A 24,960-nucleotide genomic window follows, 5' to 3' on the forward strand; every position below is an offset into this window, starting at 1 on the left:
TTGTCCACAGGAGTCAGTTTCTTTCCAATTTCGTTTAAAGGAAACCGACATTTCATTTTTCCCCTTTTTAAATCGCTTTGGGTGGAATGTGCCACATGACCAGCGCGCATTACCAAGTATGCGGTCATTCCGTGATCAAAACGGACCAATACAGCGGCAAAATCATGATTGAAAATTGCGGGTTGGCCAAAATAAAAGGAGTGCCGTGCAAGCCATTGAAAACGGTTCGGGACTACAAGACCGACATTTGTCAACGTTGCTACGCGGCCGATGATGATGCTGCTGATGATGATAATCATCAGTTCATGCACTTTACCGGTTCTCCGTCTTTTGAATCCGACCCGAGATTGAAACGGCAACAGTTATATGTCGATTATTTGAAATATGTTCAGGAGGCTAAAAGGTTGCAATCGTTTTAAATTAGAAGGCATGAATTATTTGGTCTGGTAAATGTCGGTGTTTATTACGATAAACTCAGAAATTACTTGTTACGCATACTTTTCATACATAATCGACCGACAGCTGGTTGTACTTGTATCTATCTAGTTTTGTAAAGCATTGTTGCTTTAATAAAGTTGTTACTGATTCATCGTCCAGTCTTTCGCAGACCAATTAAGTTACGTAATGTATTATGTATTAAAGAAAGGCTCGCAAATTCAATTATTAAGGTGTGACTAATACACATCAAACACGCCACGGGTGTCGAGAGTTGGCACGTTGCAGAGGTTGGCAATTGGACAAAGCAGACGCATGTTCAAGCCGATTGATTCTGGTAAATTCAATGATTTTGAGACTTCCATGGCGTGTGATTACGCAATTTCGAAGGTCCAACAAGTTTGAAGCTATCCGGTGGTGTTCTTCATGTGAACAGCCGCCGGCACGGCAACGTCGGCCAGCAACATCAAAACCTAGCCAGCCGCAAAAAGATTTGTACCTTGATCACCGACGAATTGGACAAGAGCAAGATCTTTACATGATCAATGAGTTAACACCGGGTTCAATTTTTTTTTTACCACACGGCACACGCATTTATAATCGACTGTTGGAGTTCATGCGAGCTCAACTTCGAGGATTCGGGTTTGACGAAGTCGTGTCGCCAATTATTTATCGAAAGACGTTATGGCAAATTAGTGGTCATTGGGACAAGTATAAAGATGACATGTATAAGGTATCTGATCGAAGTGACGGCACGGACGTGGGAGAAGACGATGATTACGGCTTGAAGCCAATGAATTGTCCAGGCCATTGCTTAATTTTTGACTCAACCCTTCGATCTTATAATGATCTGCCGATCAGGTTTGCTGATTTTTCACCATTGCACAGGCAAGTACTTGATTACGCTGGTTATGAAGGTTTTTGATCTGGGCTAAATTTAATTTGGGGTTTAGAAATGAGGCCAAAGGTGCGTTAACGGGCTTAACCAGAGTGCGACGGTTTCACCAGGACGACGGGCACATTTTTTGCACGCCAGATCAGGTCGAACAAGAAATTAAAAACTCATTACAACTTGTTGATAATGTGTATTCCGCGTTTCGGGTTCCGTCTTACAGATTGTTACTATCAACCAGGCCAGAGAAATTTATTGGCGCGTTAGAAGAGTGGGACAAGGCCGAAAATGATCTTAGAAACGTGCTTGAACAATCCGAAGTGCCATGGGAAATAAATGATGGCGATGGAGCGTTTTATGGACCGAAAATTGATATCTTGATTAAGGATTCAAACGGCAAGGAGCATCAGGCTGCGACCATTCAACTTGATTTCCAACTTCCGCGACGGTTTAATTTAAAATACAAGGGAGCAGATGGCAAGGACGATCATAGGCCGGTTTTGATTCATCGGGCCGTGTTCGGTTCCGTGGAAAGATTTTTGGCCATCGTGATTGAACAACACCAAGGCCGGTGGCCGTTATGGTTAAACCCGCGGCAACTCATGATCATTCCGATTTCGCATGCGCAATCCGAGTTTGCCCATGCACAACAGGAAATTATTTCTGGCAATGCATCGGACAAGAAAAAATTGTTTTCGTTTATGGCCGAGCCGCTGTTTGTGGACGTGGATGAACGGCCGGAGACATTAGGACATCGCATGAGGGAAGCCATAAAGAAAGGTTACAACTACGTGGCCGTCGTGGGACCGAAAGAATCATCCAAAAACGTGCTGGCCATTCGAAACTTGTCAGATCAGTCAAACAAGACTACGGAATACTCTGCTGCGGAAGTGCGAGACCTCATCATTGGCAAAATGAATACTTTTGAATAAGGCCCAAAGTTTTTTTTTGGCACGTTCAAGGCACATAGACGCTGAAATATTTTGTATATATCATTCTATAGATGTACAACTTGCAAACAAATTTGTTAGTCATGTATTATAAATGTAGTCGGGGCAAGGGCACGGCGTCATAGTTTTCATCCCACTGGCCAATTCACACTCCAATACCAGCACCAAACCAACCAACCGCTCGCTGCTCAACAATCGTGGGGTCGAATCCCTTTCCTTCTTTCGCACCTTTGGCAATCGACCGTTGCTCGCTTTTTTTTTGGTTTTTGTGGGTGGACGTGGCTTCCAAGGAAATCACCGGTCCATATTTTTCGTCGTTTGCCCGCATTGACCGCCACCAACGCGTCGGACAACGAGCAGTCATTGCCGCCGTCATCCAGCCTTTCCCAGCCTGAAGAGCTTACCTTGACCATCATGTCATCCAAGTTCAATCCGTCCGCAACACCATTTATTCCTAATGGCCATGCGGGATCCTCTTTTTCCAAGCTTTCAGGGGCTCATAACGCGTCATCGGCGTCTTCATCGTCGCCATCATCGTTACCATCATCGATTGCTGCGCCAAATTACAATGACACCGGCATCAAGACCACGCAAAAAAAGTATGCAAACTCTTCTCCGTTTATTACTACGCCGAGAAGCAATCAATCTCAGCGGCCAAGTCATCGCAACAATCGCAAGAGCAGTCATAACTCCAAACCGAATATTAACTTTAATGATAACTACCCAGACTCAGAGGGCGCGCTTGCCGAGCAGGTGGGTTTTAAACTATTTGTGCTCTTGCCTGAAATTTGATCTGACTAAATTAGTATTTTTTATCACCATCGAGAAATCGAAGAAACCAAGTTTCCGCAGCTCACCTGCTCAACTTTTCGTTGCCGCCACGAGACTCGACCGGTCATCGTCGGTATCGGCAAGCACCGTCATGGAGAAAGAATAGCAGTTATGCAGCTGACAAGGCACATTTTGTGAATTCTAACTTTCGGTTTATTGTTCACCCCAGTGGTGATTACTCGGTTCAAGCTTTTGATCCTGATGTCATTATCCCTTGGCATTTAATCCTTCAGGTTGTTGTCTCACGGCAAAATCAGCTGTCGAGTTGTCCGATATGTTTGGCAGATCGGCCGGTTGCTTCGCGCATGGCTCGATGCGGGCATATTTTTTGCTTGTCATGCGTAATGCGATTGCTAGAATCCGAGATGCCATCGCGTGATGACGACAAGTTTAAAAAGAAGCGGAACAATTGTCCGTTGTGTTTGGAAAGCTTGTCGTTGAGTGATACCAAGTCAGTAAAATGGATTGAGTGCCCGACAGATGAGTCAATTGTTCCTGATGTTGGGAAAGATGTCGTGCTTCGGTTAGTCATGAGAATTCCGGGCAGCATTCTCGCCTTGCCTTTTGATGGCGGAGAGCGGCCGGCCAAAGTGTCGGATATTCCGTGGCATTTTGCTGCTGAAGTACTTGAATATGCAAGAATCATGAAAGGCACGGAAGATTATATTACGGAAGAGTATGAACGTGAGATTCGTGAATTAGAATTTTCTGAGCAAGAGGATGGTGCCATGTTTGGTGAAGATGGCGAATGGACTCACAAGGCGATCGAACGTGTGTTGGATTCGATCGAGGCTATTAAAGGCATGGGTAATGCTCCTAAGAAAAGTATTGTTCAAGCGGATCGAAGCAGAAACCGCGAGCCTGCTGCCCAATTCGAAAAAAAATATGCAAACGACGAATTGGTTCCAGAGCAATATATTCATAGCCGGCAGGATAAATATGTTCCGGCAACCAATTCATCGTCATCGTCATCGTCATCGTCCACGTCGAGCCGTTCACGGTCAGCCAACTTGCGGGACTCCGGTGCTGGTCATGGTTCATCAGACATGCCATATTATTTTTATCAACCTAAGGATGCTTCAAATTATTTTTTATCATCATTGGATATTAAGATTTTAATAACCGCGTTTGGCTCATTTGCAGCGTTTCCTTCCACAGTTTTGGTACATGTTGAGCATATCACCCGAGGCGTTCTTTTTGATGAGGATCTTCGCAAACGCATGAAATATTTGGCACATTTGCCGCTTGGAACTACAATCAACATTATGGAATGTGATTGGACAGGCGTGGTCAAGCCAGAAGTGATTAATCAGTTTTCGAATGATTTAAAGAAACGGATTAAGCAACGACGCGACAAGGAACATCGCGAAGAACGAGCTCGCCAGAAAGCGGTAAAAGATGAGGACGAAGCGAGATCGAAAACTGTGAGGTCGAGTCATGAAGTTGATGATTACTCGTCCTCATTAACTGGGCTTGAAAATGACGGGTTTACGAATTTTGGCATTTCAGCATTGCGAGATGCGGATTCATGGCCTGCGTTGTCGTTGTCGGAATCATCTTTGTCACACGTGATTGCTTCAACACCACCTACCGATTCGCAGCAGTCAACAACAACGGTTTGGGGCACGCCTGTGGTTTCATTTTCAAGAGTTGCTGATGCGTTGACGAGCAATACTGAAGGTGATGGTGGTGATGATGATAATGGTAATGGATGGAATGGATGGGATGAAGATAAATTATATCAACGTATAATAGAAGAAAGAGAAAAGGCAAGTGCTTCAGGGTCATCATCATCTGTCGGTAAAAAGAAAAAACCAAAAAGATTGGTTTTGATGTCTACCGGAGGAGCACGAAATTGATTTTTGCATATGAATGGTTTTTTATTTTTTTTTTAAAAAGAATGGTATATAATATGAATGTAATTTGGGACTGTTTTTTTTGTGTTGTTTTATTTTTATAAATGCCTTCAAGAATCATGGATAAGTAACTGCCAAATTTTATATACAATTAAACCTACTTGTACCATACCATTAGAAGAAACTTAACGCCCTTTAATGTACAAAACAACGTGAAACCCACCCCCTTTTGCCTCCAACATTTTTGCAATTTTGTTTTATATGCAATTTCTTTGTTTTCTAATTATCTTTTTTTAATTATTCGTCCCGACGCCAGCTCTGTCTTCTTTTAAGTCGCTCAGCGATGGCATGTCGTTTAACCTCACTCTGTTCCAATCTAGCCAGTCTAGCTTTACCTTGAAGATATAATTTTCTTGATTCTGGAACTCGCGAAACCATGATAATAAAGAAATAGGAACAATTAAATCTTTTGGCCAAGCTTGTTATCGAATTATTTTCCGGATCTGTGGCTCGAAGTCTTTTAATCTCTTCCACTTCAACCTCAGTTAAATGATATTGCTTAGTAGAAATCGGACCTAACGGTGGTGGCAATACTGGCAAGCTCGCGTCCGTGGCTACCTTGATGCGTTCTGATACTGGCAAAAAAATGTCGGGCGTGTCAAACGGTGATGGCGCTGATGGCGGCGGATTGTAGGTCAATCCGGGCGGCAGAATTGGCCTGGCCTTGTTTGCTGATGAGATGGGATTAAACTTTGTAGGAAACGGAGTATTAAATTTGGCAGGATCTTTAAACCTGGTCGTCCTTATCTTTGTGTTGTTTTTGATTTTGCTTTCGTTTTCTTGTTCGGTTGCTGCTTGCCAAAATGCACTGGAGCAGCTTGAAAAACTTGCAGTTTGAGCAAGTCGAAATTGATGATGCCGAGCAAGTCTCAATTGACTCGAAACGTTCGTCATGATTTGTGAATTTGTCCGTAGTGAAACCATTAGTGAATGAATTTAGAGTCAAATTGATTAAAATAATAAAAACGAGCTTTTGATAATTTTCGAGAAAAATGCAGCAATAAAAAAAAGTTGCCAGTTGCCCGGGGTAAATCCCGAAAACTGGTCGCGCGACTTCAGGGCTTTAGGGTTTACATTCCGAAAGAATGCTTGGTCAACTGGGCTGGAATTTTCGAGCCTGCTGGTCCATATCGTCAGGTTGTTGATCTGGACCGCCATACAATCTCCGATGGGCTCGATGGACAGACGGCGTCGGCACAAAAAAAATACTAAAACAAATGACATATTTTACAAATTATGATTTAGTAGTTGAAAATAATAGTTTATTTATTTTTAATAACAACGACTTCCTTTGCTGGCGGAAGGTCAGACTCCAACTCTCTCCACAACGTGTTGGCCGCATCTCAGGCATGAAAGGCCGAACAGGTTAATGTAGCACTATTATCTGAAGAGCTGAGTTGGAGTCTGACCTGCCGCCAGCATAGGAAGTCATTGTTCAGTCAGAGATATAAATTGGGATTTTTATTTATTATTTAACCTGAGAGGGTAAACCATCGGTTATAATTTGTAAACCAGGGATAAAAAACCAAGGGCGAAAACAAGAGGTAATAAAATAGTCCAAGATAAAGAAATTAAATTATCAAATCTAAATCAAAGGAAAGAAAAACACCTGCGCGGTTATGCATTTCTAGGGTTACAATTTTAAAATATTTAGGGCTATTTGCAACAACAGTCACGTTTTTTTTTGTTTTGGCTAGAGTCGTTCGTTGCAGCCGAGCGCGCACTGCCGTTCAATTATCAAGAATTCTCACTCACGATTGAATCGAATTCATTCATCAACGGCATATCAGAAATGGCCCCCAAGCAGCAGAAATCGTCCTTGAGCGACGTTGTTACTCGCGAGTACACGATCAACCTTCACAAGCGCGTATGTATATGATGGGGTTTTGTTTCTCGAGTTGGAAACTAATTTTTTTTTTGTTTGTTATAGGTTCATGGCGTTCAATTCAAGAAGCGTGCGCCTACTGCTGTGAAGGAGATCAAGGCTTTTGTTTACAAGCACCTTGGAACTAAGGATGTTCGTCTTGACCCTCAGTTAAACAAGGAAATCTGGAAGCAGGGAATCAAGCACGTGCCTTACAGACTTCGCCTCCGTGTTTCGAGAAAGCGTAACGACGAGGAGAAGGCCAAGGAGCCCTTGTTCTCTTACGTTCAGGCTGTCAACGTCACTTCTTTCAAGGGACTTCAGACTCAGGTTATTGAAGAGGAGTCATAAGTTTTTTTTTTGTTTTTAATTCATCCATACGGTTGGAACGTTTTAACGATAAAAGAAAAAAAGAAACTTAAAAAATGGGGACCCGGAGTTAAATTCGTTTAATCATTGTATATTGTGTTAAATTATCGACTTTCAAAAGGGAGGGCGAAAAATAATAATTTTATGAATACACAAGATTAAAAGTTCTGATATAAGTCTATTTTATTTCGTCAATGGGTTTTTAACGATTCATTGCTTTTTTTTTTTAAAAAAAAAAAAAAGAAATCACGAAAATAAAAATAGCGCTCAGTACGTGGAGTGGACACGCGTTTCGAAATTTCTTCTTTTACATGGCTTTGTACATGAAGTGTTTCGACGCTTTGTATTTGGAGCTTGAAGTATTTGGGGGTTTGAAGTGGCCATGCTTACTGTACTGGGTTCTATTTTGTTTATGATTTTTTTTTTTTTTTCGAATACCCTGATACTGACGTGTGTATTATACCCTGAAAGTAAACAATATAATATATCGGCCCTGGGTCGTATTCATTTTTTGCCAACCTTACCTTTGATATTTAGAAGCTTTATTGGAAAATAAGCAAGGACTACATCCGTACGTTCAGCTAATACTTGTTAGGCAGGTGTGCAATGGCAAGCTGATGGATGACAACCATAGATTGCTTCGGCGCTTACTGGCGTGAACAATATTAACGATTGTGAGAGTAAGGGAAAATATGCGACGGCTACTGATGCAATCGCAAGTTGCGAATAAGAAAATGATAAATAATAATTGGTTGTTACTATGGTAATTAATTATATTAAAACAATCGTGTCTTGCAAACTGAACAAGATAACCAAATACAACAATTCGTTCATCTTTGTCGATACTCAAAGTACAGGAACATACATTTTGTCGATTCCTGCAATTAAGTATACCAAGTTGCTCTCTCATAAAGCAAATCTTACCGCTTGTAAATCCGTAATCATAATTTTTTTTTTTTTTTACGCTGGTGGTCCAGGTATGGCCTGAATGGTGCCTAACGGTGCAGGTTGACGTCGGATCTGATCAAGTTGTTCCCTTGACGTGACTTGATTGTATGGACAAATCGTGCATTGCAAATCATCCCCCCAACTAGTCGGAATCACTGGCACGTAACAAAACGTGAAAAACTCTCTTCGATGAATAGGAACCACTTTCCATTTTTTTAATTTTTTTTAAAAAATAATAAAATAATTTCCTTTAAAGAAAATATATATTACTTACAACTAAAATTATGACTGCGTAATAAATTTAATAATTCAAAAAAAAAAAAAAAAAAAAAAAAAAACTCATTAAAGAATCTTCCGTTTTTATTTAAAAGATGTATAGAAAAAAAACATACCATCGTGGACAGTAAACGTGCAGGTCTTCGTATCCTTTTATTGGTGAATTAAAATTGGTTCCTAAATTATGTTTTTAAACAAATTCAATAAATAATCACCTATTGTTTTATAATTTCTAAAAATTTGGTACTTACCACCACAGACGAAAAAAAAAAATAACAAATCAGCCATGTCTTTTTTTTTTTTTTTTTTTTGTTTTTCGTTTTTTTCGTTATTTTTAAAATATATGATTTATAAAAAAAAAAAGTTAATCAATGTAAAATAATATGCTAGAGTATGTAAAAAAATAAATAAATAAATACAAACTAGGTCGGAATTCCAAATCTAATTGAAATTCCCCGCGAATGGCGGAGGCCCGGCGCGATGAGCAAGTGACGTCAGTGATGCAACCATGGTCTTGTCGATATACAAAAAAAAAAAAAAAAATGAGTAAACGTAATAAAAATGAATTTTTAAATATCGAAAAATTAAAATTAAAATAAAAATTCTACATTTAATTAAAATAAAAAAATAAAAAATAAAAAATAAAAAAAAGCCTAATTAACGGGAATGGATAACGAGATAACGAGATAACGAGATGATCTAATTTGACTTTCAATGCCCCAGGTTTTTTTTTTTTTTGCCATGTCGGCGTGTGATTCGGTTACAAAAACGAAAATACGAGTGAACTTTTTTGAATATAATTTCTAAAAGACCAAATAATAACTTATTTAATCATATATATATATATAATTAAATACGTTCAAAACAATCATGGATGCTTTCCCAATGCTTATTCTTTGCGGAGGTACACATACAACGATTCACACCCCTGGGAACTTTTTTTTTAACCATTGCGGCAGGCAAAAAATTTAATAAAAATTTAAAAGAAATTGAAAATTTACGATTACACTGTCCTCGATGGTATGTCTTTTTTTTTTTTTTTTTTTTTTGATTGCATTTTACTTGACCACGGTACATATATATAGTCAAAATAACAGTGGTAAGCACAACTATACATAAACCCGAGCCTTAACTGGGGCAAAAAAAATAACCATAATGATGATGATAATAATAATAATTTAAAAACAAGTAATGGCAATTAAAAAAAGAGAGTTTTTCACGTTATGTTTTGTGCCCGTGTTGCCGACGAGTTACGGTGAATACTTGCAATGCGATAAATGTTTATGGAATCATAAATCAACCAGGCAACAAATCTTGTCATTGAAAAATCAGTCGACTCAATCACAAGTTGAACAAATGATTGCCATGGCAAGCCAACCAGTACCGTCAACTCCTGAGCAAGGTGCGGTGTATTATCCATCAAATTATCACCCAAACAATCGATAACATTGGTGCATGTATATAATATTTATTGTACTGATTATTTTTTTTATTTTTTAATGGTTCCATTTTACAATTGATGTATTAATTTGGTCTTAAAAGCCAATCCCATTCTGATGCTCGCTCTTCGCCAATCAAACCAACTAATTCGTCTCTAGAAGACATAAAATTATGATCCTTATAATCAAATCCGGGAACAACAACCTAAATTTGACTTTAATTAAAAAAGGAATTTTACTCAGCGTATGGAGTAGTATTATACCAGCAAATTGCGCGCCGGCGAATTAATTATATACATACCTCACTAATCAGGCATTCTTCATTTGAAATCAAAAAGCTGGCCTTATAATCACCTCCTTCCACTATCCATTGCAATTTTTCACCATTTGCAACATCATGACCAACCGTAAACGTTTCTAATTCACCATCAGGATGAATCACGACGTACCTTGCCCTGCCTTGATGAAGCAAATGAATCGTGCGGGACTTGTTTCGATGAAACCGGCCGATTGGTGAAACTGACGTTAGCAAATAATAAATTAAGGTTGAAAAAGATCGATGCCGGTCTTGATCTTCGTTATTGTTATTGTTGTTGTTGTTGTTGTTGTTGCTGTTGTTGTTGTAATACGGATTTGCAACTAGGTCACGGCTGCGATCAGTTTCCACAAAATATCCTCCCTCGATATGAGGTTGCAATTGCAACTTTTCGATCAATAATTTTGCCGATTCAGTCTCAACCTGACTTGCCACAATGCCACCAGACTTAATATTTTTTAATGCCATGTAAACAAATTTTTATTTCATGTCAAATTCCAAAAAAAAAATCGTTTAGTTCGTTAAAAAAAAAAAAAAAAAAAAAAAAAGAGACAGGTTGGCAGGCCGACGATTTTGCATACACCCAGATTCTAATATAAGCCGCACGACAGACGGCTCAGCAGAAAAATATAAATCGTTTAAATAAACTCATTAGTCACGTGCTGCTTTCAGAATATTTTTTTTTGTTTTTTGTTTTGTTTTACTGCATCGTATTAACTTGGCTTCTTCACCTGTACAGAGCCTCTTTGTTTTTTGTTTTTTCTTTAAATTTTAAATTTTAATTTTTAAATTTTTATATATTATATATTTTGCAGATTTTGTAAAATAAAAAAAAAAAATGGTTCGAAAATTAAAACATCATGAACACAAATTATTAAAGAAAGTGAATTTTCTTGAGGTATGAAAACATGAGTTGTTATTATTGTTATCATTACTATTTTTTTTTATAAATGATTTTTAATTATTTTTTATAAAAAAAAACTATAGTGGAAAGATGATAAAGGTCATAGAGAAGCAGACGTGATGAGACGGTATCATATTCAAAATCGTGAAGATTACAATAAGTATGGCAAAAAAAAAAAACACTGCAATTTTCTTTGAAAGAATTTCAAGCTAAAATTTCTCTTTTTTTTTTTTTTGAAGGTATAACAAAATATGTGGACAAATTCGACAATTGGCTCATAAGCTTTCACAATTACCAGCAGACGATGTGGTCCGAACCAAGCATGAATCATTATTATTGGACAAGTTATTCAACATGGGCATATTAGCATCCCGATTAAAAATTTCCGAATTGGAAAACAAGGTTACCGTGTCTGCCATGTGTCGTCGTCGATTGCCGGTGATTATGACTCGATTAAAAATGTCAGAAACCATATCGGGTGCGGTGAAATTAATCGAACAAGGTCATGTCAGGATCGGTCCCGAAGTTATTACTGATCCGGCATATTTGGTTACCAGAAACATGGAAGATTATTTAACATGGGTTGATTCGAGTAAGATTAAGAAAAGTATTCTTAAATATCGTAACGAACTCGATGATTTTGATTTACTTTGATTTTCCCACAAGTTTGTCTTTTTTTTTGCCATTTTGGGTGGCATAGAAGTTTTGGGAATTTTGTATAATAATTTAATCTAAAAGTAGATATTATATTTTTTTTTTTAAAAAAAATATTAAAATCATTTCATAAAATCATTCCATGCCACGAACATCTCAGTCTCACATTCATTTCAAAACCACTTCCAAAAAAAAAAAAAAGTATCCGGTTAACTATTGATAAATAATTTTTTAAAAAAAAAAATGCAACATCAAGGTATAACAATTTTATAAAACTTGAAACCCAAAATCAAATCTAAAATAAAAAATGTAAAAAAAAAAAAATCGTTCAACAAACATTAAAAAAGGCAATCAATTTCAACGCCACCGTCAACCACAATTTCACCCGTAATATATATATCAACCTCGCCCAACATATGCTTTCCCTTAGGATAATTTTTTTTTTTTTTTTTTTTTTTTTCATCATTGTGGTTTTTGGTATATTTTTTTAAACCCGCTGATCTAATTGAACAAGCAATTGCGCACTTTGACTACGTTCTTCATAAATCTTGCTAAGTTTCTCCACAATCTTGCCCTTCTTTCTGGCAGCCACATTGCCATCGATTTTCATTCTCGGAATCGTTGCAGGAGGCAACATGGAGTTTTCTTTGTTTGAAATTTGTAATGATTGCTTCCGGTTGTTTATTGTGGATTGTTGGCCAGGTTGGATCTTAACATATGGTGATACCGATCGAAGAACTTCGGCATGATGTTGCGAATCCGCACTTATGCATCGAAACCCGCCTACCACTGAGACCTTACTCTGAGTTACAGCCGGCATGGAGAATGATCGCCCGGTTGACGTGGACGGAAGAAAATGTGCGTTCGGTATTGGAATATAAGGCTTGTCAGAAGATGATAACGATGATAATGATGAACTGGACGATGATGAACTTGATGAACTAGACGACTTTGATGAACTTTTGGAACTGGCAGTAGACACGTAGGAAAAAATTGATGTGCTTGAACTTGACGTGCCCGTTCGTGAAAAACTTAATTCTTTTTGCCGTTGTGATGGAATCGTGATCGTTTGCGGATCTGTTTTTGAAGTATAAGAGAAAACTGGCTGAGAAGACGCCTTAGTCACCATGGTTTGAAGGCCTTCACCGTTGTCGTCGTCATTGTCGTCGTCATAATCATAATCATCATATTCATCTTGTCCAGCTTCTTCGAATTCCGAAAGCGCGATTGGAGCCGGCAGGCCGGCCACCATTGTGCCCGCCAATATTTCATCAGCGTCCTTTACACCATTCGCGCTGGTGTTGTTTATGGTCGACGCAGTTGAAAACCGTCGTGCCGGTAATGGTGGCGGAAGATGTCCAAGGGATTGTAACGTATTCGATCGAGACCTTGATTCAGCCAACGTAACCGTTTCGTCATCGTTTTTACTGTTGCGCTGAAAATCATCAGATTCATTTCCAAATGGCAAATCGGTCCAATAATAAATTAAGCATTCAACAATCTTTGTGTTGTATTCCAAAACCTGCGCGATTTCGATCGGATCTGATACATACAACGTATCATCACTAACCGTTTGGTGATGAGTACCATTATACCTATCCAAATCAGCAGTTTCCTGTGATGGAACAGCTATGCGGACAAAACTGGGCGTAACACATTTGGCAATATTTGCAACATTCATCTTGGTCATCTTTTCATTTAACGCAATAAGCCTGAGAAGCGGCACAAGTTCTGTCAGTAATATTAATGTTTGTCGTGGCAGTTGTGTGGCAACCTTGATTGTGTTTTCAAGTGATGGCACAAAGTCTGGGAATTGTGCCTTAATGGAATGAGGGATGGGTGGTGTTGGCAATAACCGCAAAAATAATTTGAGAACCGAAGCAATCACATGCGGACTATAATCATGTAAACTCACGAGCTGACATCGATCAAATGCTTCTCGCAAGATATCAACATGTTCAAGCTTTGGTGAAACCCGGAAAATGCCCTCCGCATATATGCCTTCAACGGTTAGATGCGAAATGCAGTCCTTCCAAAATGCAGGAACTACTTCCGTTCCTGGCAAATCTTTGCCAAATATGACTTCATAGGCGGCAATAGCAGGTTCGATTGCATGTTCAAGTCTTCGATCGTGAACGTATACGGGCAACGGGATTGAAATAAATCTGATATCAATATGCCTTGAAAGTAAAGATAAGTTTTGCACTTTATAAATGGTCAGCTAAAAAAAATATGCAATTTGAAAGTGTGACACATACCATGAACTGCTTTCTTTCTAAACTTGCCGCTGACCGCACCTGCGACCATTTCCATGATTGTTCGGACCCACCAATTTTCGTGAACGATATACAATCGCTTCAACCTTTTGCGAATGTCACGATCTAATTTAGAATACGTAGAAATCATCCAGGTCCATGATGGCCGATGAGGCGCGCCTCCTGAAAAGAAAATCAACGAATAGTCACCAACATTAGTAATGACTTCCAGCAGGTAGGGCAAAAGCTTGGAATAGTTCACGTCGCGAGGTGACGGTAACGCGGTCGAATTAAGAATAAACACCGGCGTTTGAGTTGCCGGGTCTTCCACATCCGTGGGATAAAGAATCTTGGCAGCAATGTTTCTTAATTCGACCGGCGTGTACTGCCGTGAAGCAAATTCGGAATTACTGGAATAAGAAGAAGGCGATGGTGCCAATGATGGTCGAAAAGGTGCCATTATGGTGATTACAAACGTTGCGGTAATAATGAATTGGACAAGAAGTGAATGACGACGTTTGCCGAGTAATGATGATGCCTTGATGGACGACCGATGATGACGAAGTTGGCGATCGAGAATCGTGCAGAGGCATAAAACGGCAAGAACAATGAGAATCGAAAGTTTGCGACGCCGATTAAAAGTATTCGCAACCTTAGTTGAATATGAAAGGCGCGGGTAGAGGAGAGAAGCGGTCGACGACCCGCGCAAGAGCAGCAAGGGCGCCCAACTCTTGATGATTGTGATTAGCAGTTTTGTTTGCAATAATGATTCGCTGCTGCTTGCCGCTGCCGCTACCCGTTGCCACTGCTGGTGTTTGTATCAAAAATGTCCGCAATTAGTCTAAGCCAAAAAAAAAAAACCACGATTGTTTGGAATGGAAGTGAATACAACTTGAGAGGAATGCGTGTCGTGTCGTGTCGTGTTTTTTTTTTTCGAACGGGGTTTTGATTATATAAAAAACGGGGAGTTGCGGAAGGGGGTTTGTTTACATTTTTACTCCCGACGTCACCACCAACCGCTACTGCGGCATCACTCTCAGCATTGCCGCAAATTTGCTGCAATTCTTTTTTTTTTTATTTCTTTTCGATTGCAGAGAGTTGGCAGATCTTGGAGGATATGGGGTTTACTTGATTGTAAACATTAGCTGAAACTTGTCGCGACGCGTTGCAAGCCAAATTGCTTCCAATTTAACAGTAAAAACAATTTACAATTTTTTTTTTAAAAAATCAAAACCAACAATATGCCTGTTGCCAAATTTAATACCAACGATTCCAAAATCCAATAATAACCAAACCACGAACCCATTTTTGTAAATTTAATTCCAAATTAAAATAAAATAATCAATCAATATAAAATACAATACAATACTTATGATGATTCATCTAAATTTCGGCAGGTTTGGATGATTCATTAACATCAGAACGATGAACTGCAAAAGACCTGCTTCGGCTACCGTATTCCGAATCACGATCACTGTGATTTTCGTCGTCGTCGACATTGTCATTGTAATTGCGGTCGCTGTCGCTTTCACTATGATTAGAACTATCGTCAAACGTACGAATAGTCAACCGCGTACCACTCAGGCTCCTTCTAGAACTTCCAATAGCCGACCGGCTGGTATTAGTGGTGGTGGTAGCCACCGTCAACGGCAGTGATTCTCTTGATCCACCAAAAATGCTGTCCGGAGCTAAAGCCCTCGTGCTCGCGTTTGTATCCAGACTCTTGCGACGACGTTTAGAAGAGCTTGCCAGGGTCACGACCGAGGCGTTATCACCAGCCGTGCCGGTGTTGAGGAAATGAATGGGCAATAATGGCGGAATCGTGAGCGTGGAAGGCACGGTGTTGTTAGTTGACGATGCAGATGACAGGATCGACGGTGACCTGGGAGAGGCCGCAGTAGTGGTCGTAGATGGGGTTAAAATCATTTTATGATGTGACCGGGTGGATGACGACGCAGCGTAGTGGTGGTGGCCAGAGCTGGTCAAGTTTGCCACATGGGATGACGAAAACTCGGTGCCGCCGTCCGACGAAGAGGCAAACACGTTTGAGAAAAAATAGTTGCTCGAAGTCGTGCTGGCCGCATCGGCATAATCACTAGCATGGTCATCTTGAAACGGCCGGTAATAATATGACGACGCATTGTTCGACGACGCAATCGATGGCGACCGCGAACGTGAACGTGAACGTGCCGAGTCGTATAACGGGGTCAGTGATGAATTCGTGGTCAAAGGCGTCATTCTTGAACGAACGACGAGTGATGAATGTGATGAAGAATTTGAAATTGACAACGAAGCGTGGCCAGGTTTTGCATTGCCGGAGTTGGCAATGGTGGCAGGCTTGGAGGTGGATGATTTGCTTGAAACGAGTCTTCGGACCCAGGAAAACCTGCTTTTACGCGGAGCTAAAGATGGAAAATATTGTTAAATGACGAACAACAGATATTATAATGAGAATTATTACGCACGATGTGGCGGGACGGCTTGAGTTGCCATGTTGTTGTTGTGATGTGGAGAAGAGTGACGTGAATTAAATATCGGTCGTACTAGTTAGTAGTTGTACATTTAGCGCGGCGGGGCAACCACGTATAATATTAAGACGGGTTTACTTGAGTTTAAATTATAATACACAAAACAAATGGGTTAATAATTTGTGTGAAGGTAAGCTCGGGATATGTTGCCGTGTAATTTCAACAGCGGGATTATGTTGGGTAACGGCAACAGTGGTCAGTGATTGGTCTTGCAATCGAGGGGCGTTCAACGTTATAGTTAGCAATGCACTACGGTACGTCGAACGTGAGCCATGCGAGTGAACAATTAAGGATAGTTTGCATATATAAAGCTGTGCGAACAATAAATATGTAGACGACTGCAACTCGAAAGAGCTTTGCATGTACTCAGCTTGCGGTGGTGCGTGGATCGTCATTACATAATAGGCGGTGCACGGCGGGGTACGGGTTTGTTTCCTGCAATAATCTATTCTCCAATTTACACGTGACTTGATTACTAATAGATGATTTAATTTATACGTTTCACGTGGATGTCACCACTGTACCAGCGTTTTCGTCAAGCGCATTAAGCGCTGTTCCGCAAGCCCCAATGCCGCAGCCAATCATGTCTCGCGGGCTTATCTCTCGCACCGGCCCGAAACTGCCTAGCGCCGGGCCACCCAACGCCAAACCTTAAGCCTTGCTGGTGGCTGTCCTTGTGGTCATGAATTACATAAAACGCCACCTCCGCCATTTGATTGTTTATGCACTGGACTGTGCATGTGTGGGCGTTTTTCATGGTTCAGTCATCGACGACGCAAGATATCAATATACCGGCATCCTGCAAACGCTGGTCTGAATTTGAATCCATTCCGCTGTTTGTGTTGCACGCTCAGACGACCCGGCCGACCTGCGCGGTTGCATGATGACCAAGCTAATTTAAAAAAAAATTTTTTTTTTCTTATCTATTGCCGTCAGTAGTTCTGGGCACGAAACCACCTAACTTCCGATACGACAAGTGTCCGCAATGCCGACACCAGGTTTGTGCAAGGTTAAGCTTCTCCGATGGGCCCAAGGTGGATCAATCATGAAGGCAAAAAAAAATTTGATAATTTTCTTGATATAAATCTCGCCATTCGTCCTCCCCTTCTTTATCTGTTTTGTTTTCCCCATATCCCTAGTTTTATTTTCTTTTCACATACTCTCTCATCCATCATTCACAATGGTTCTTCCATCCGAACCCGAATTCGAGCAGGCCTACAACGAGCTTTACCTCACCCTCGAGCAGTCCACCTTGTTCGAGAAGAAGCCCAACCTTAAGAAGCTTCTCCCCATCATTTCTATCCCTGAAAGAGTGAGTGCAATGTGTATATACGTGCCTGAACTATTTAAATTCAGTTGAGTTCTAACTTGAACAACTACCAGATCATCCAATTCCGTGTCACCTGGGAAGACGATCAGGGAATCATCCAGGTCAACCGAGGCTTCCGTGTCCAGTTCAATTCCACCCTTGGTCCTTACAAGGGTGGTCTTAGATTCCATCCTACCGTGAATCTTTCCATTCTCAAGTTCCTTGGTTATGAGCAAATCTTCAAGAATGCCTTGACCGGCTTGTCTATCGGTGGTGGCAAAGGTGGTTCCGACTTTGACCCCAAGGGCAAGTCCGACAACGAGATCCGCAGATTCTGTGATTCATTCATGCGTGAATTGTCTCGTCACATTGGTGGGTTCACTGACGTGCCCGCTGGTGATATCGGTGTTGGTGGTCGTGAAATCGGTTATCTGTTTGGTGCTTACAAGCGATACAAAAACACCTGGGAAGGTGTTTTGACCGGCAAGGGTAACTCCTGGGGTGGATCTCTCATCCGTCCCGAGGCTACTGGTTACGGTCTCGTGTACTACGTCGAGAAGATGATTGAGTACGCCAAGCCTGGCGACTCTTTCAAGGACAAGAAGGTTGCCATCTCTGGCTCCGGTAACGTTGCCCAGTATGCTGCGTTGAAGGTCATCGAGCTCGGTGGCAAGGTTGTGTCTCTCTCTGACTCAAAGGGTGCGTTTGTTCTTGCCGACAACGAATCCGAAGGTTTCACCCCCGATGAGATTGCCCAGATTGCTCAAATCAAGCTTCAGCACAAGGAACTGGCCTCGCTCGAGTCCAAGTTCAAGGCTGGCAAGTTCAAGTACCTTGCCGGTGAGCGACCATGGGTTCACGTTGGCAAGATTGACGTTGCCCTGCCATCTGCCACTCAGAACGAGGTTTCCGGTGAGGAAGCCGCCGTTCTTGTTGCCAACGGTGTCAAATTTATTGCCGAAGGTTCCAACATGGGTTCCACCATGGAAGCCATCGAGGTTTTCGAAGCCGAGCGTCAAAAGGCTCCCGGTTCGATCTGGTACGCTCCCGGAAAAGCTGCCAACGCTGGCGGTGTCGCCGTTTCCGGTCTTGAAATGGCTCAAAACTCTGCCCGCGTGTCATGGACTCGTGAGGAGGTTGATGCCAAGTTGAAGGACATTATGGTTGCTTGCTTCGAGACCTGCGTCAACACTGCTATTGAATACTCATCCGAGAAGACCGATGGCTTGCCCTCGCTGGTCAAGGGTGCCAACATTGCCGGCTTTATCAAGGTCGCTCAGGGCATGGAGGACCTCGGTGACTTTTATTAAACGCATTGGTTTTCGTATTATCATTATCTTTTTAAAAACCCTTTTGTTGTTTTTCTAAGGAAAGGAATGACCTTTTTATTTGTATAGGGTGTTTGGGTGCGTAATATTTGGTATATATCATCAATAAAATTAGATTCTTGTACATTATAAAAGCGTTGATTTATTTCAGCCTCACCGGAAGCGGCTTGAATGTCAGTTCTAATTTCGAAACTTTCAATTCAAACCTTATTTGCCATGTCATTTTTGAAAATTTCAAGCACGCGAGACATCCAGATAAAACCATGGGGTAATTAAAAAATAAATTTTCTAGGCCGGAAATCTGGAGATGGGTAGCATTAAAAGTATATTCCTTGATTTAACAATAATAATGAAGTAGGACGTATGTATTAGCGTTCTGTTTATCGTTTACCGTTAATTTAAATTGTTTATATCCATTGAGTAACGTATGTTATTACAAAATATTTGACCAGGGTCTATAGTGATTGAGTACCCGCCAAAGTGAGAAAGCTGAACAAACATCTTATTTCTTTTCTTTGCTAGTTCTTAGTTTTTTTCTCTCGACACCGTCTTATATGTATGACCTTATATCGATCGTGCCGATGGTCAGCTTACCCTTCTCTACCTTTACGATGATCCTACGCCCAATTACTTTATACTTACAACATGGTCAGGTGAAAATTTTGTTTTGTGAAACAAAAAAATAAAAAAAGGTGAATTGATTTACTACTGTTACATATACAATTAATAAAATATTTATTTTATTAATTTTAAGCGAAAAATTAAAAAAAAAAAAAAAAAGGTGCGGGTGGTTAAAAAAAATTAATAGTTATCCAAACTTTAAAAAAATTTCCTGCGGGGTGGAAACTAATAACGAAAACACGTAAATTTTTAGGGCCAATGCTTTTGAGTATTGTTTTGAACAATCAAATAATGTGAATTATTGTTTTCACAATTTTTTTTTTGATCAATACCTTCAATATGCCTAGTGTTATACCCGGAGTTGAACAATACTAGAACCAAATTATTACATGTCACAAATAACAGCAAGTTCTAAAAAAAATATAAGATCATCACAAAAAGTACGTTAACACAAATAAATGTTTTTTGCTTTATTACCCATTTATTTATTCAATTTTGTTTTTTTGGTTGGTTCATTCTTGTTACAAGGTTTAATTTCAATATATTCAATGGAACATATTACCGTGGTCGTCTTTAAGGCATCCGAGTCTTCTGAGCCTTCTTCCACCGAGTCATCATCTTCAAAACCTTTGGGAGGATGCATCATTATTTAATAAACAGTCGATATGAATATTTATTTGTACCTATATGAACTATTTACGTCGTTCTCATTGACTTTTCTTTTTTCCCACCGCTTGGTTTTCTGTCTTTTACATTTAACAATATGCACGCTCGGGTTTCATAATTTATTGAATGGATTTTTTTGTTTTGTTTTGCTTTGCTTTTTTTTTCTTTTCTTTTTTTAAAAACTGAAAAGGGATGGATTGAGGAAAAGTTTACAGCAAAATAACAAAGCAGTTAAATTTTTCTTTTTGAGTTTTTTTTTTTAATAGAAGGAAATTATTTTTATTTTGTTATTTTTTTTTTTTTTCAAAATTTATATGAGTGCCCGGATTCCAACAAGTTATGAGTAGGTACAATTAAATTTTTTTCTATTTTTTTTTTTTACATGAAGCAAGAAATATAAACACACCGCAATAAAATTAAAAAAAAGCGAAAAACAAAAAAAAATTAATGTATGCCTGAATTTTGTTTTAAACCATGATAATAATCTAAAATTATTTTCTCATTTTCGTTAACCAAAATCTTTCAATACATTTGGTTGGGTTTCTTATATTTATTTTATGCTGTTGTCAGGTTAAAACCACGCCGACATTGTTTATGAAAAATCTCCTGCCCACTATTGTGTCTTTCTATTCTCTATTTCATTGTTCATTTTGTATCACTTCAGCGTCTCTAAAAGCTTTCAGATTGATTTTCGGGTTTAAAACAAGCAAATGTGCAATTAAACTTGACCAAGCAAAGGTAGGTTAAGAGAAGCATACTACCGGAGTATATCTGGCGCAAGTCAAAAGGTTTTGCAATCAAGTTCATTGATTTATTAAATTTCTAAATTTAATTTTTTTTAGCCAGTTTTATCTGATCCTGATGGTCAGCTTTTATCTGATCCTGATGGTTTTAGAGTGTACTAAGCTGAAGTAGTTGCAGGCGTAGTGTCACGATGGCCTCACGGAATACGTGCAGGCATATGGCAGTGCCGTTCGTTCAAGTTTATGAATGCATCTGAAAACTGGCGCTAGGCATTACTGGCTTCACCCAAGACCTTTTTTAAAATAGTTCATTGCAGTGTTTTTTTGCTGTGCAAAGATTTTTTTTTTTTTTTGGCATGCGCTGATATCACGAACCACGACATTATGTGATTTACCATTTCTGCTTTGGGTTCCAATATGCCTTGCTTGTTGCAAAATATTTTAGAAAATGCGATTTGTTGGCCCCCCCGGTGCAATTCATAAACCCCGCGTTACTGAAAGTATGATTCCATGTTTGGTCACAACTCATGACATTAACAAGCCTCATCGCCACAGCGAATTTCAAAAAAAATGAAAAAAAAGAGAAAAATTAAATCATGCCTTGATTTCACGTTTTGTGTTGTTTAATGAAAACAAAAAGCATGAATACCGATGAGCGACAAAATATGTAACCATAAGAGCAACTCGATTGACTGTCTAAAGTGCTTGTTTTTTGTTTAAAATATCCAATGTCATCATTATCTTTATCACAATTATATAAAATAATATGACGTAACTGAAAAGATTACCTGTTTTAATGTTTAATTGAAAAAACAAAACTGTCTCAAAACAAAAAAACAAAGAGAAACCAGAACGCGAAAAAAAGATCTCCTTTTTATACACGAAGTAATTTAACTTGTTCGAAAAAAAAATTGTACTTATAATAATTTAAATGAGTTGTTGTTGCCTTTTTAGTTTTTATAAATAGTAAAATGTTGAGCGTAGAAAAAAAATTATCCAGTTTCAAAATGGTTAAACAATTTTGGCACTTGAGTTCAGATTAAAACAAGTTCTAAACATCTATATAGAGTTTCTAAGTTTAGAGTTTTGTATTGCACATTTTGATTATAGGCTAAAAAGCTTAAACATTGGTTTTTTTTTTTTCAAAAACGCAAAATGTCGGTTACAGGCGGAAGACGCAGCTGCTATATATACCGGTTTGCCGAGGGGCGGATAAGTGTAATACGTACCACTAGCCGTTAATCCAAAATATAAAATTAATTAGTTGTACACACTAGTTGTTATAGTTATATATTTACATATATTTACATATATAAACATGAATATTATGTAAACAGGCGCATAGGTGAACGTCGAATCATAAGCTGACAAATGAGACATAGTAGGCTGCGAATATAATAAATTGCTTGTCGAATAATAAAAAAAAAACTTAAACCTTGGCGGAAATATGAATGGGGAAAAAAAAGGCCCGGAAAACTAAATCCGATGATGATTAAAACGGAATTGCACAATTAAATGTAATGCAATTTACGTATAACTGACTAATTAAAGTATGGTAGTACACTCGTTTTGGCAAACTGCCTGGGTATCGAAGTCTATAAGTTTTTTTTTTTTTTTTTTTTTTCCTTTGGTTGCATTTTACTTGAGAGATAATGAGTCAAAAAAAAAGGATTTTCATGGGCTTTTTGCCTTGTTGTGGTGGATTACGTGTTTCAAACCCGGTTGATTATTTCTCGGAACTTGCCAGGAATATGATCTCTCATCAAAAAAAAAAAAAAAAAGTTTGGTTTTAAAGAATGTAGTTTATATTATGAGCCCATAAAGCGCTTTTAATAAATTGCGTTTATATCAATGTTATTATGTGATTAAAATTTGCTAAATATGATTATTTAAAAGTTTCGTTTGAAAATTCGAAACCCACAAGCGAGAAAAGGATTGACAAAAATGAGCAGCGATGAAGCTGAGTGCAAAGGTAAGGTGCTCATCGCATTTCACCAATTTTCTATAATTTAAGGTTCCTTCAGCGAACAAAAATAATATGAGTTTACCTTCGGGAAGTTTAAAACTTAAATCAAACCCCGTTCATTGAAATCTTACTCCTTGAACCAAGTCTTTTTGTTTGGTCTTTCTTTCTTGTTTTTTCTTTTTTCGCCAATTCAAAATCAGTGAAAAAAACAGTGTCGACTGAATGAATTTTTTTTTAAAAAAAAAAGTGAATTAATTCAGTACAGGTCATATTTCATTTTAGCATTGTTGATTATCCTTTTTTATTTATACTCAAAAAAAAAAAGTTTGAGTTGGTTTTAATTTTAAAAGCAAAGCAACCAATATTTTTTTTTTACAGCAGAACAATTGTTTTGTTTTCACTTTGTTCAATCAGTTTTTTTTTTTTTTTTTTTTTTTCTTTTGTCTCATCGTTCATTATTAAGGGAGCACGTACATCTGGGGCAAAGCCGTGGACGTGAAGTCAATTAAACATAAAAAAGCAAAAAAAAACGGAATTTATATGATTTTTTGTCAGCACGAATTCTTTTGTCTACGGATTTACGTTTTTCTCTTCGTTTTTGCACTTCAATGACCAGAAAAAAGCAACGAGAAGACCGTGGTTCGCAGGAACAACAACACTCGAAACCCCAGGAACAGCAACCACAACGACATAATGGCGCACCGGTAATTAGACGATACAGAATGACTGGGGCTTATCCTCCGCAAACTCCTCCAGGTATTAACGACATGCCATACGCCAGAGTTAGGGTTCCCATGACCAACTCCGCAGCAGCAGCAGCATCATCATCATCATCATCATCATCATCATCATCATCATCATCATCATCATCAAATTACAACTTCACGCAACAAGGAAGCATTGATTTGCAAACCTCAACAAGAAAGGCTCCAACTTTGAGTGTTAACGGCATTTCACTTTTGATTAATAGTGAATATGAACCGGCGTGCTCGGCATCATCGATCGCCGGCGCGTTCGATGGTAACGGACATCAAGTCAAGGCAAGCGATTACCATGATCATGACAACCACGACGTCAATGAGAATGACCACAACGACGACGATGACAACGATGATGACGACGACAACGATGACGGTAATAACAGTCATCAACACATGTTTGCATTTATCTGCCGATGCGGGTTAAAGTTCACAACAAAGGGAAACGTGAACCGTCATTTGCGCAACATGCGACATGATGAAAATCATGCTAATTACGTGCATCATGATAACGTCGTGTTTAGCAAGATTATCCCCAGGTTTAGGCGAAAATTGCCTGACGAATATTCTGCTGCCAATTTCGAATTCGCAAATGCAACCGGATCAGAATCAAAATCAAAGTATTTAGAACAGCAGCAGCAGCAGCCAAGGGAATTACAACCATGACTTTTAAAGAAAAAGAAAAAAATCTAGATGATCTAGTCAAGATAAACAAACCCGCTCCCTTCCTGTCATGGACACAACAATGGAACTTATTCAGTGTATCAAAGCAAGGTTGACGTTTTATCCAACAGTATATTGGCAAAATAAAAAACGATTATCAAAATATTGTATCTTGCAATATTGCACATAAGAGTTTATCTCTTTTTTTTTTTCTTTATGGCATTCAAAGGAAACAAAGCTTGGGGACGCGCGCTGGGACATTTGACTTCGCAGTATTATTACCCAACTGAGAATCCCCGTGTTTAAAAGTTTCACATAATATATTTTTT

General features: G+C 39.0%; 11 protein-coding genes across 11 annotated transcripts; 6 read left to right on the plus strand and 5 right to left on the minus strand.

The window, feature by feature from the left end:
* Nucleotides 1-703: 703 nt before the first annotated feature.
* On the plus strand, nt 704-2,428 carry V1514DRAFT_323243 (uncharacterized protein). Its single transcript, XM_066926205.1, has 2 exons — nt 704-1,323; nt 1,389-2,428. Exons 1-2 carry the CDS (start codon nt 782-784, stop codon nt 2,257-2,259), a joined length of 1,413 nt encoding a protein of 470 aa, XP_066786094.1. The 5' UTR covers nt 704-781; the 3' UTR covers nt 2,260-2,428.
* Nucleotides 2,429-5,121, plus strand: V1514DRAFT_323245 (uncharacterized protein). The gene is made up of 2 exons (XM_066926206.1): nt 2,429-3,030; nt 3,084-5,121. Exons 1-2 carry the CDS (start codon nt 2,692-2,694, stop codon nt 4,965-4,967), a joined length of 2,223 nt encoding a protein of 740 aa, XP_066786095.1. The 5' UTR covers nt 2,429-2,691; the 3' UTR covers nt 4,968-5,121.
* On the minus strand, nt 4,986-6,118 carry V1514DRAFT_323246 (mitochondrial 54S ribosomal protein mL58). Its single transcript, XM_066926207.1, has one exon. The coding sequence runs from the start codon at nt 5,946-5,948 to the stop codon at nt 5,262-5,264; it is 687 nt and encodes a 228-aa protein (XP_066786096.1). The 5' UTR covers nt 5,949-6,118; the 3' UTR covers nt 4,986-5,261.
* A 649-nt stretch (nt 6,119-6,767) lies between these two features.
* V1514DRAFT_323247 (60S ribosomal protein eL31) lies at nt 6,768-7,415 on the plus strand. The gene is made up of 2 exons (XM_066926208.1): nt 6,768-6,891; nt 6,955-7,415. The coding sequence occupies exons 1-2, from the start codon at nt 6,817-6,819 to the stop codon at nt 7,237-7,239; spliced, it is 360 nt and encodes a 119-aa protein (XP_066786097.1). The 5' UTR covers nt 6,768-6,816; the 3' UTR covers nt 7,240-7,415.
* Nucleotides 7,416-7,988: 573 nt separating this feature from the next.
* V1514DRAFT_323250 (uncharacterized protein) lies at nt 7,989-8,792 on the minus strand. The gene is made up of 4 exons (XM_066926209.1): nt 8,733-8,792; nt 8,598-8,658; nt 8,480-8,493; nt 7,989-8,408 (listed from the first exon to the last, which is right to left on the minus strand). The coding sequence occupies exons 1-4, from the start codon at nt 8,767-8,769 to the stop codon at nt 8,218-8,220; spliced, it is 303 nt and encodes a 100-aa protein (XP_066786098.1). The 5' UTR covers nt 8,770-8,792; the 3' UTR covers nt 7,989-8,217.
* Nucleotides 8,793-9,234: 442 nt separating this feature from the next.
* On the plus strand, nt 9,235-10,016 carry V1514DRAFT_323251 (uncharacterized protein). Its single transcript, XM_066926210.1, has 4 exons — nt 9,235-9,385; nt 9,441-9,501; nt 9,567-9,580; nt 9,671-10,016. Exons 1-4 carry the CDS (start codon nt 9,352-9,354, stop codon nt 9,925-9,927), a joined length of 366 nt encoding a protein of 121 aa, XP_066786099.1. The 5' UTR covers nt 9,235-9,351; the 3' UTR covers nt 9,928-10,016.
* Nucleotides 9,900-10,751, minus strand: V1514DRAFT_323253 (RmlC-like cupin domain-containing protein). Its single transcript, XM_066926211.1, has 2 exons — nt 10,222-10,751; nt 9,900-10,125 (listed from the first exon to the last, which is right to left on the minus strand). The coding sequence occupies exons 1-2, from the start codon at nt 10,702-10,704 to the stop codon at nt 10,006-10,008; spliced, it is 603 nt and encodes a 200-aa protein (XP_066786100.1). The 5' UTR covers nt 10,705-10,751; the 3' UTR covers nt 9,900-10,005.
* A 210-nt stretch (nt 10,752-10,961) lies between these two features.
* V1514DRAFT_287357 (uncharacterized protein) lies at nt 10,962-11,902 on the plus strand. The gene is made up of 3 exons (XM_066925218.1): nt 10,962-11,134; nt 11,224-11,300; nt 11,380-11,902. The coding sequence occupies exons 1-3, from the start codon at nt 11,075-11,077 to the stop codon at nt 11,792-11,794; spliced, it is 552 nt and encodes a 183-aa protein (XP_066786101.1). The 5' UTR covers nt 10,962-11,074; the 3' UTR covers nt 11,795-11,902.
* Nucleotides 11,867-14,995, minus strand: V1514DRAFT_287360 (uncharacterized protein). Its single transcript, XM_066925219.1, has 2 exons — nt 14,053-14,995; nt 11,867-13,999 (listed from the first exon to the last, which is right to left on the minus strand). Exons 1-2 carry the CDS (start codon nt 14,507-14,509, stop codon nt 12,282-12,284), a joined length of 2,175 nt encoding a protein of 724 aa, XP_066786102.1. The 5' UTR covers nt 14,510-14,995; the 3' UTR covers nt 11,867-12,281.
* Nucleotides 14,996-15,183: 188 nt separating this feature from the next.
* On the minus strand, nt 15,184-16,926 carry V1514DRAFT_323260 (uncharacterized protein). Its single transcript, XM_066926212.1, has 2 exons — nt 16,515-16,926; nt 15,184-16,451 (listed from the first exon to the last, which is right to left on the minus strand). Exons 1-2 carry the CDS (start codon nt 16,540-16,542, stop codon nt 15,433-15,435), a joined length of 1,047 nt encoding a protein of 348 aa, XP_066786103.1. The 5' UTR covers nt 16,543-16,926; the 3' UTR covers nt 15,184-15,432.
* Nucleotides 16,927-17,694: 768 nt separating this feature from the next.
* Nucleotides 17,695-19,349, plus strand: V1514DRAFT_323265 (Glutamate/Leucine/Phenylalanine/Valine dehydrogenase-domain-containing protein). The gene is made up of 2 exons (XM_066926213.1): nt 17,695-17,889; nt 17,961-19,349. Exons 1-2 carry the CDS (start codon nt 17,758-17,760, stop codon nt 19,194-19,196), a joined length of 1,368 nt encoding a protein of 455 aa, XP_066786104.1. The 5' UTR covers nt 17,695-17,757; the 3' UTR covers nt 19,197-19,349.
* The last annotated feature ends 5,611 nt before the right edge of the window (nt 19,350-24,960 follow it).

Source organism: Lipomyces japonicus, assembly GCF_038497905.1.
Source record: "Lipomyces japonicus strain CBS 7319 unplaced genomic scaffold V1514scaffold_1, whole genome shotgun sequence".
Lineage (NCBI taxonomy): Eukaryota > Fungi > Ascomycota > Lipomycetes > Lipomycetales > Lipomycetaceae > Lipomyces > Lipomyces japonicus.

Bases quoted from the DNA above. Each gene is read 5' to 3' on its own strand.
- V1514DRAFT_323243 (XM_066926205.1), top strand. From the start codon at position 782: ATGATTTTGAGACTTCCATGGCGTGTGATTACGCAATTTCGAAGGTCC. The intron at 1,324-1,388 runs GCAAGTACTTGA...TTTGGGGTTTAG, and splicing joins GATTTTTCACCATTGCACAG to AAATGAGGCCAAAGGTGCGT.
- V1514DRAFT_323245 (XM_066926206.1), top strand. From the start codon at position 2,692: ATGTCATCCAAGTTCAATCCGTCCGCAACACCATTTATTCCTAATGGC. The intron at 3,031-3,083 runs GTGGGTTTTAAA...TGACTAAATTAG, and splicing joins AGGGCGCGCTTGCCGAGCAG to TATTTTTTATCACCATCGAG.
- V1514DRAFT_323246 (XM_066926207.1), bottom strand. From the start codon at position 5,948: ATGGTTTCACTACGGACAAATTCACAAATCATGACGAACGTTTCGAGT.
- V1514DRAFT_323247 (XM_066926208.1), top strand. From the start codon at position 6,817: ATGGCCCCCAAGCAGCAGAAATCGTCCTTGAGCGACGTTGTTACTCGC. The intron at 6,892-6,954 runs GTATGTATATGA...TGTTTGTTATAG, and splicing joins CGATCAACCTTCACAAGCGC to GTTCATGGCGTTCAATTCAA.
- V1514DRAFT_323250 (XM_066926209.1), bottom strand. From the start codon at position 8,769: ATGGCTGATTTGTTATTTTTTTTTTTCGTCTGTGGTG. The intron at 8,659-8,732 runs GTAAGTACCAAA...AACATAATTTAG, and splicing joins TTTTTTTTTCGTCTGTGGTG to GAACCAATTTTAATTCACCA.
- V1514DRAFT_323251 (XM_066926210.1), top strand. From the start codon at position 9,352: ATGGATGCTTTCCCAATGCTTATTCTTTGCGGAG. The intron at 9,386-9,440 runs GTACACATACAA...CCATTGCGGCAG, and splicing joins AATGCTTATTCTTTGCGGAG to GCAAAAAATTTAATAAAAAT.
- V1514DRAFT_323253 (XM_066926211.1), bottom strand. From the start codon at position 10,704: ATGGCATTAAAAAATATTAAGTCTGGTGGCATTGTGGCAAGTCAGGTT. The intron at 10,126-10,221 runs GTATGTATATAA...AGTCAAATTTAG, and splicing joins AAGAATGCCTGATTAGTGAG to GTTGTTGTTCCCGGATTTGA.
- V1514DRAFT_287357 (XM_066925218.1), top strand. From the start codon at position 11,075: ATGGTTCGAAAATTAAAACATCATGAACACAAATTATTAAAGAAAGTG. The intron at 11,135-11,223 runs GTATGAAAACAT...AAAAAACTATAG, and splicing joins AGAAAGTGAATTTTCTTGAG to TGGAAAGATGATAAAGGTCA. The intron at 11,301-11,379 runs GTATGGCAAAAA...TTTTTTTTGAAG, and splicing joins AATCGTGAAGATTACAATAA to GTATAACAAAATATGTGGAC.
- V1514DRAFT_287360 (XM_066925219.1), bottom strand. From the start codon at position 14,509: ATGGCACCTTTTCGACCATCATTGGCACCATCGCCTTCTTCTTATTCC. The intron at 14,000-14,052 runs GTATGTGTCACA...CCATTTATAAAG, and splicing joins TAGAAAGAAAGCAGTTCATG to TGCAAAACTTATCTTTACTT.
- V1514DRAFT_323260 (XM_066926212.1), bottom strand. From the start codon at position 16,542: ATGGCAACTCAAGCCGTCCCGCCACATC. The intron at 16,452-16,514 runs GTGCGTAATAAT...TTCCATCTTTAG, and splicing joins TCAAGCCGTCCCGCCACATC to CTCCGCGTAAAAGCAGGTTT.
- V1514DRAFT_323265 (XM_066926213.1), top strand. From the start codon at position 17,758: ATGGTTCTTCCATCCGAACCCGAATTCGAGCAGGCCTACAACGAGCTT. The intron at 17,890-17,960 runs GTGAGTGCAATG...AACAACTACCAG, and splicing joins TCATTTCTATCCCTGAAAGA to ATCATCCAATTCCGTGTCAC.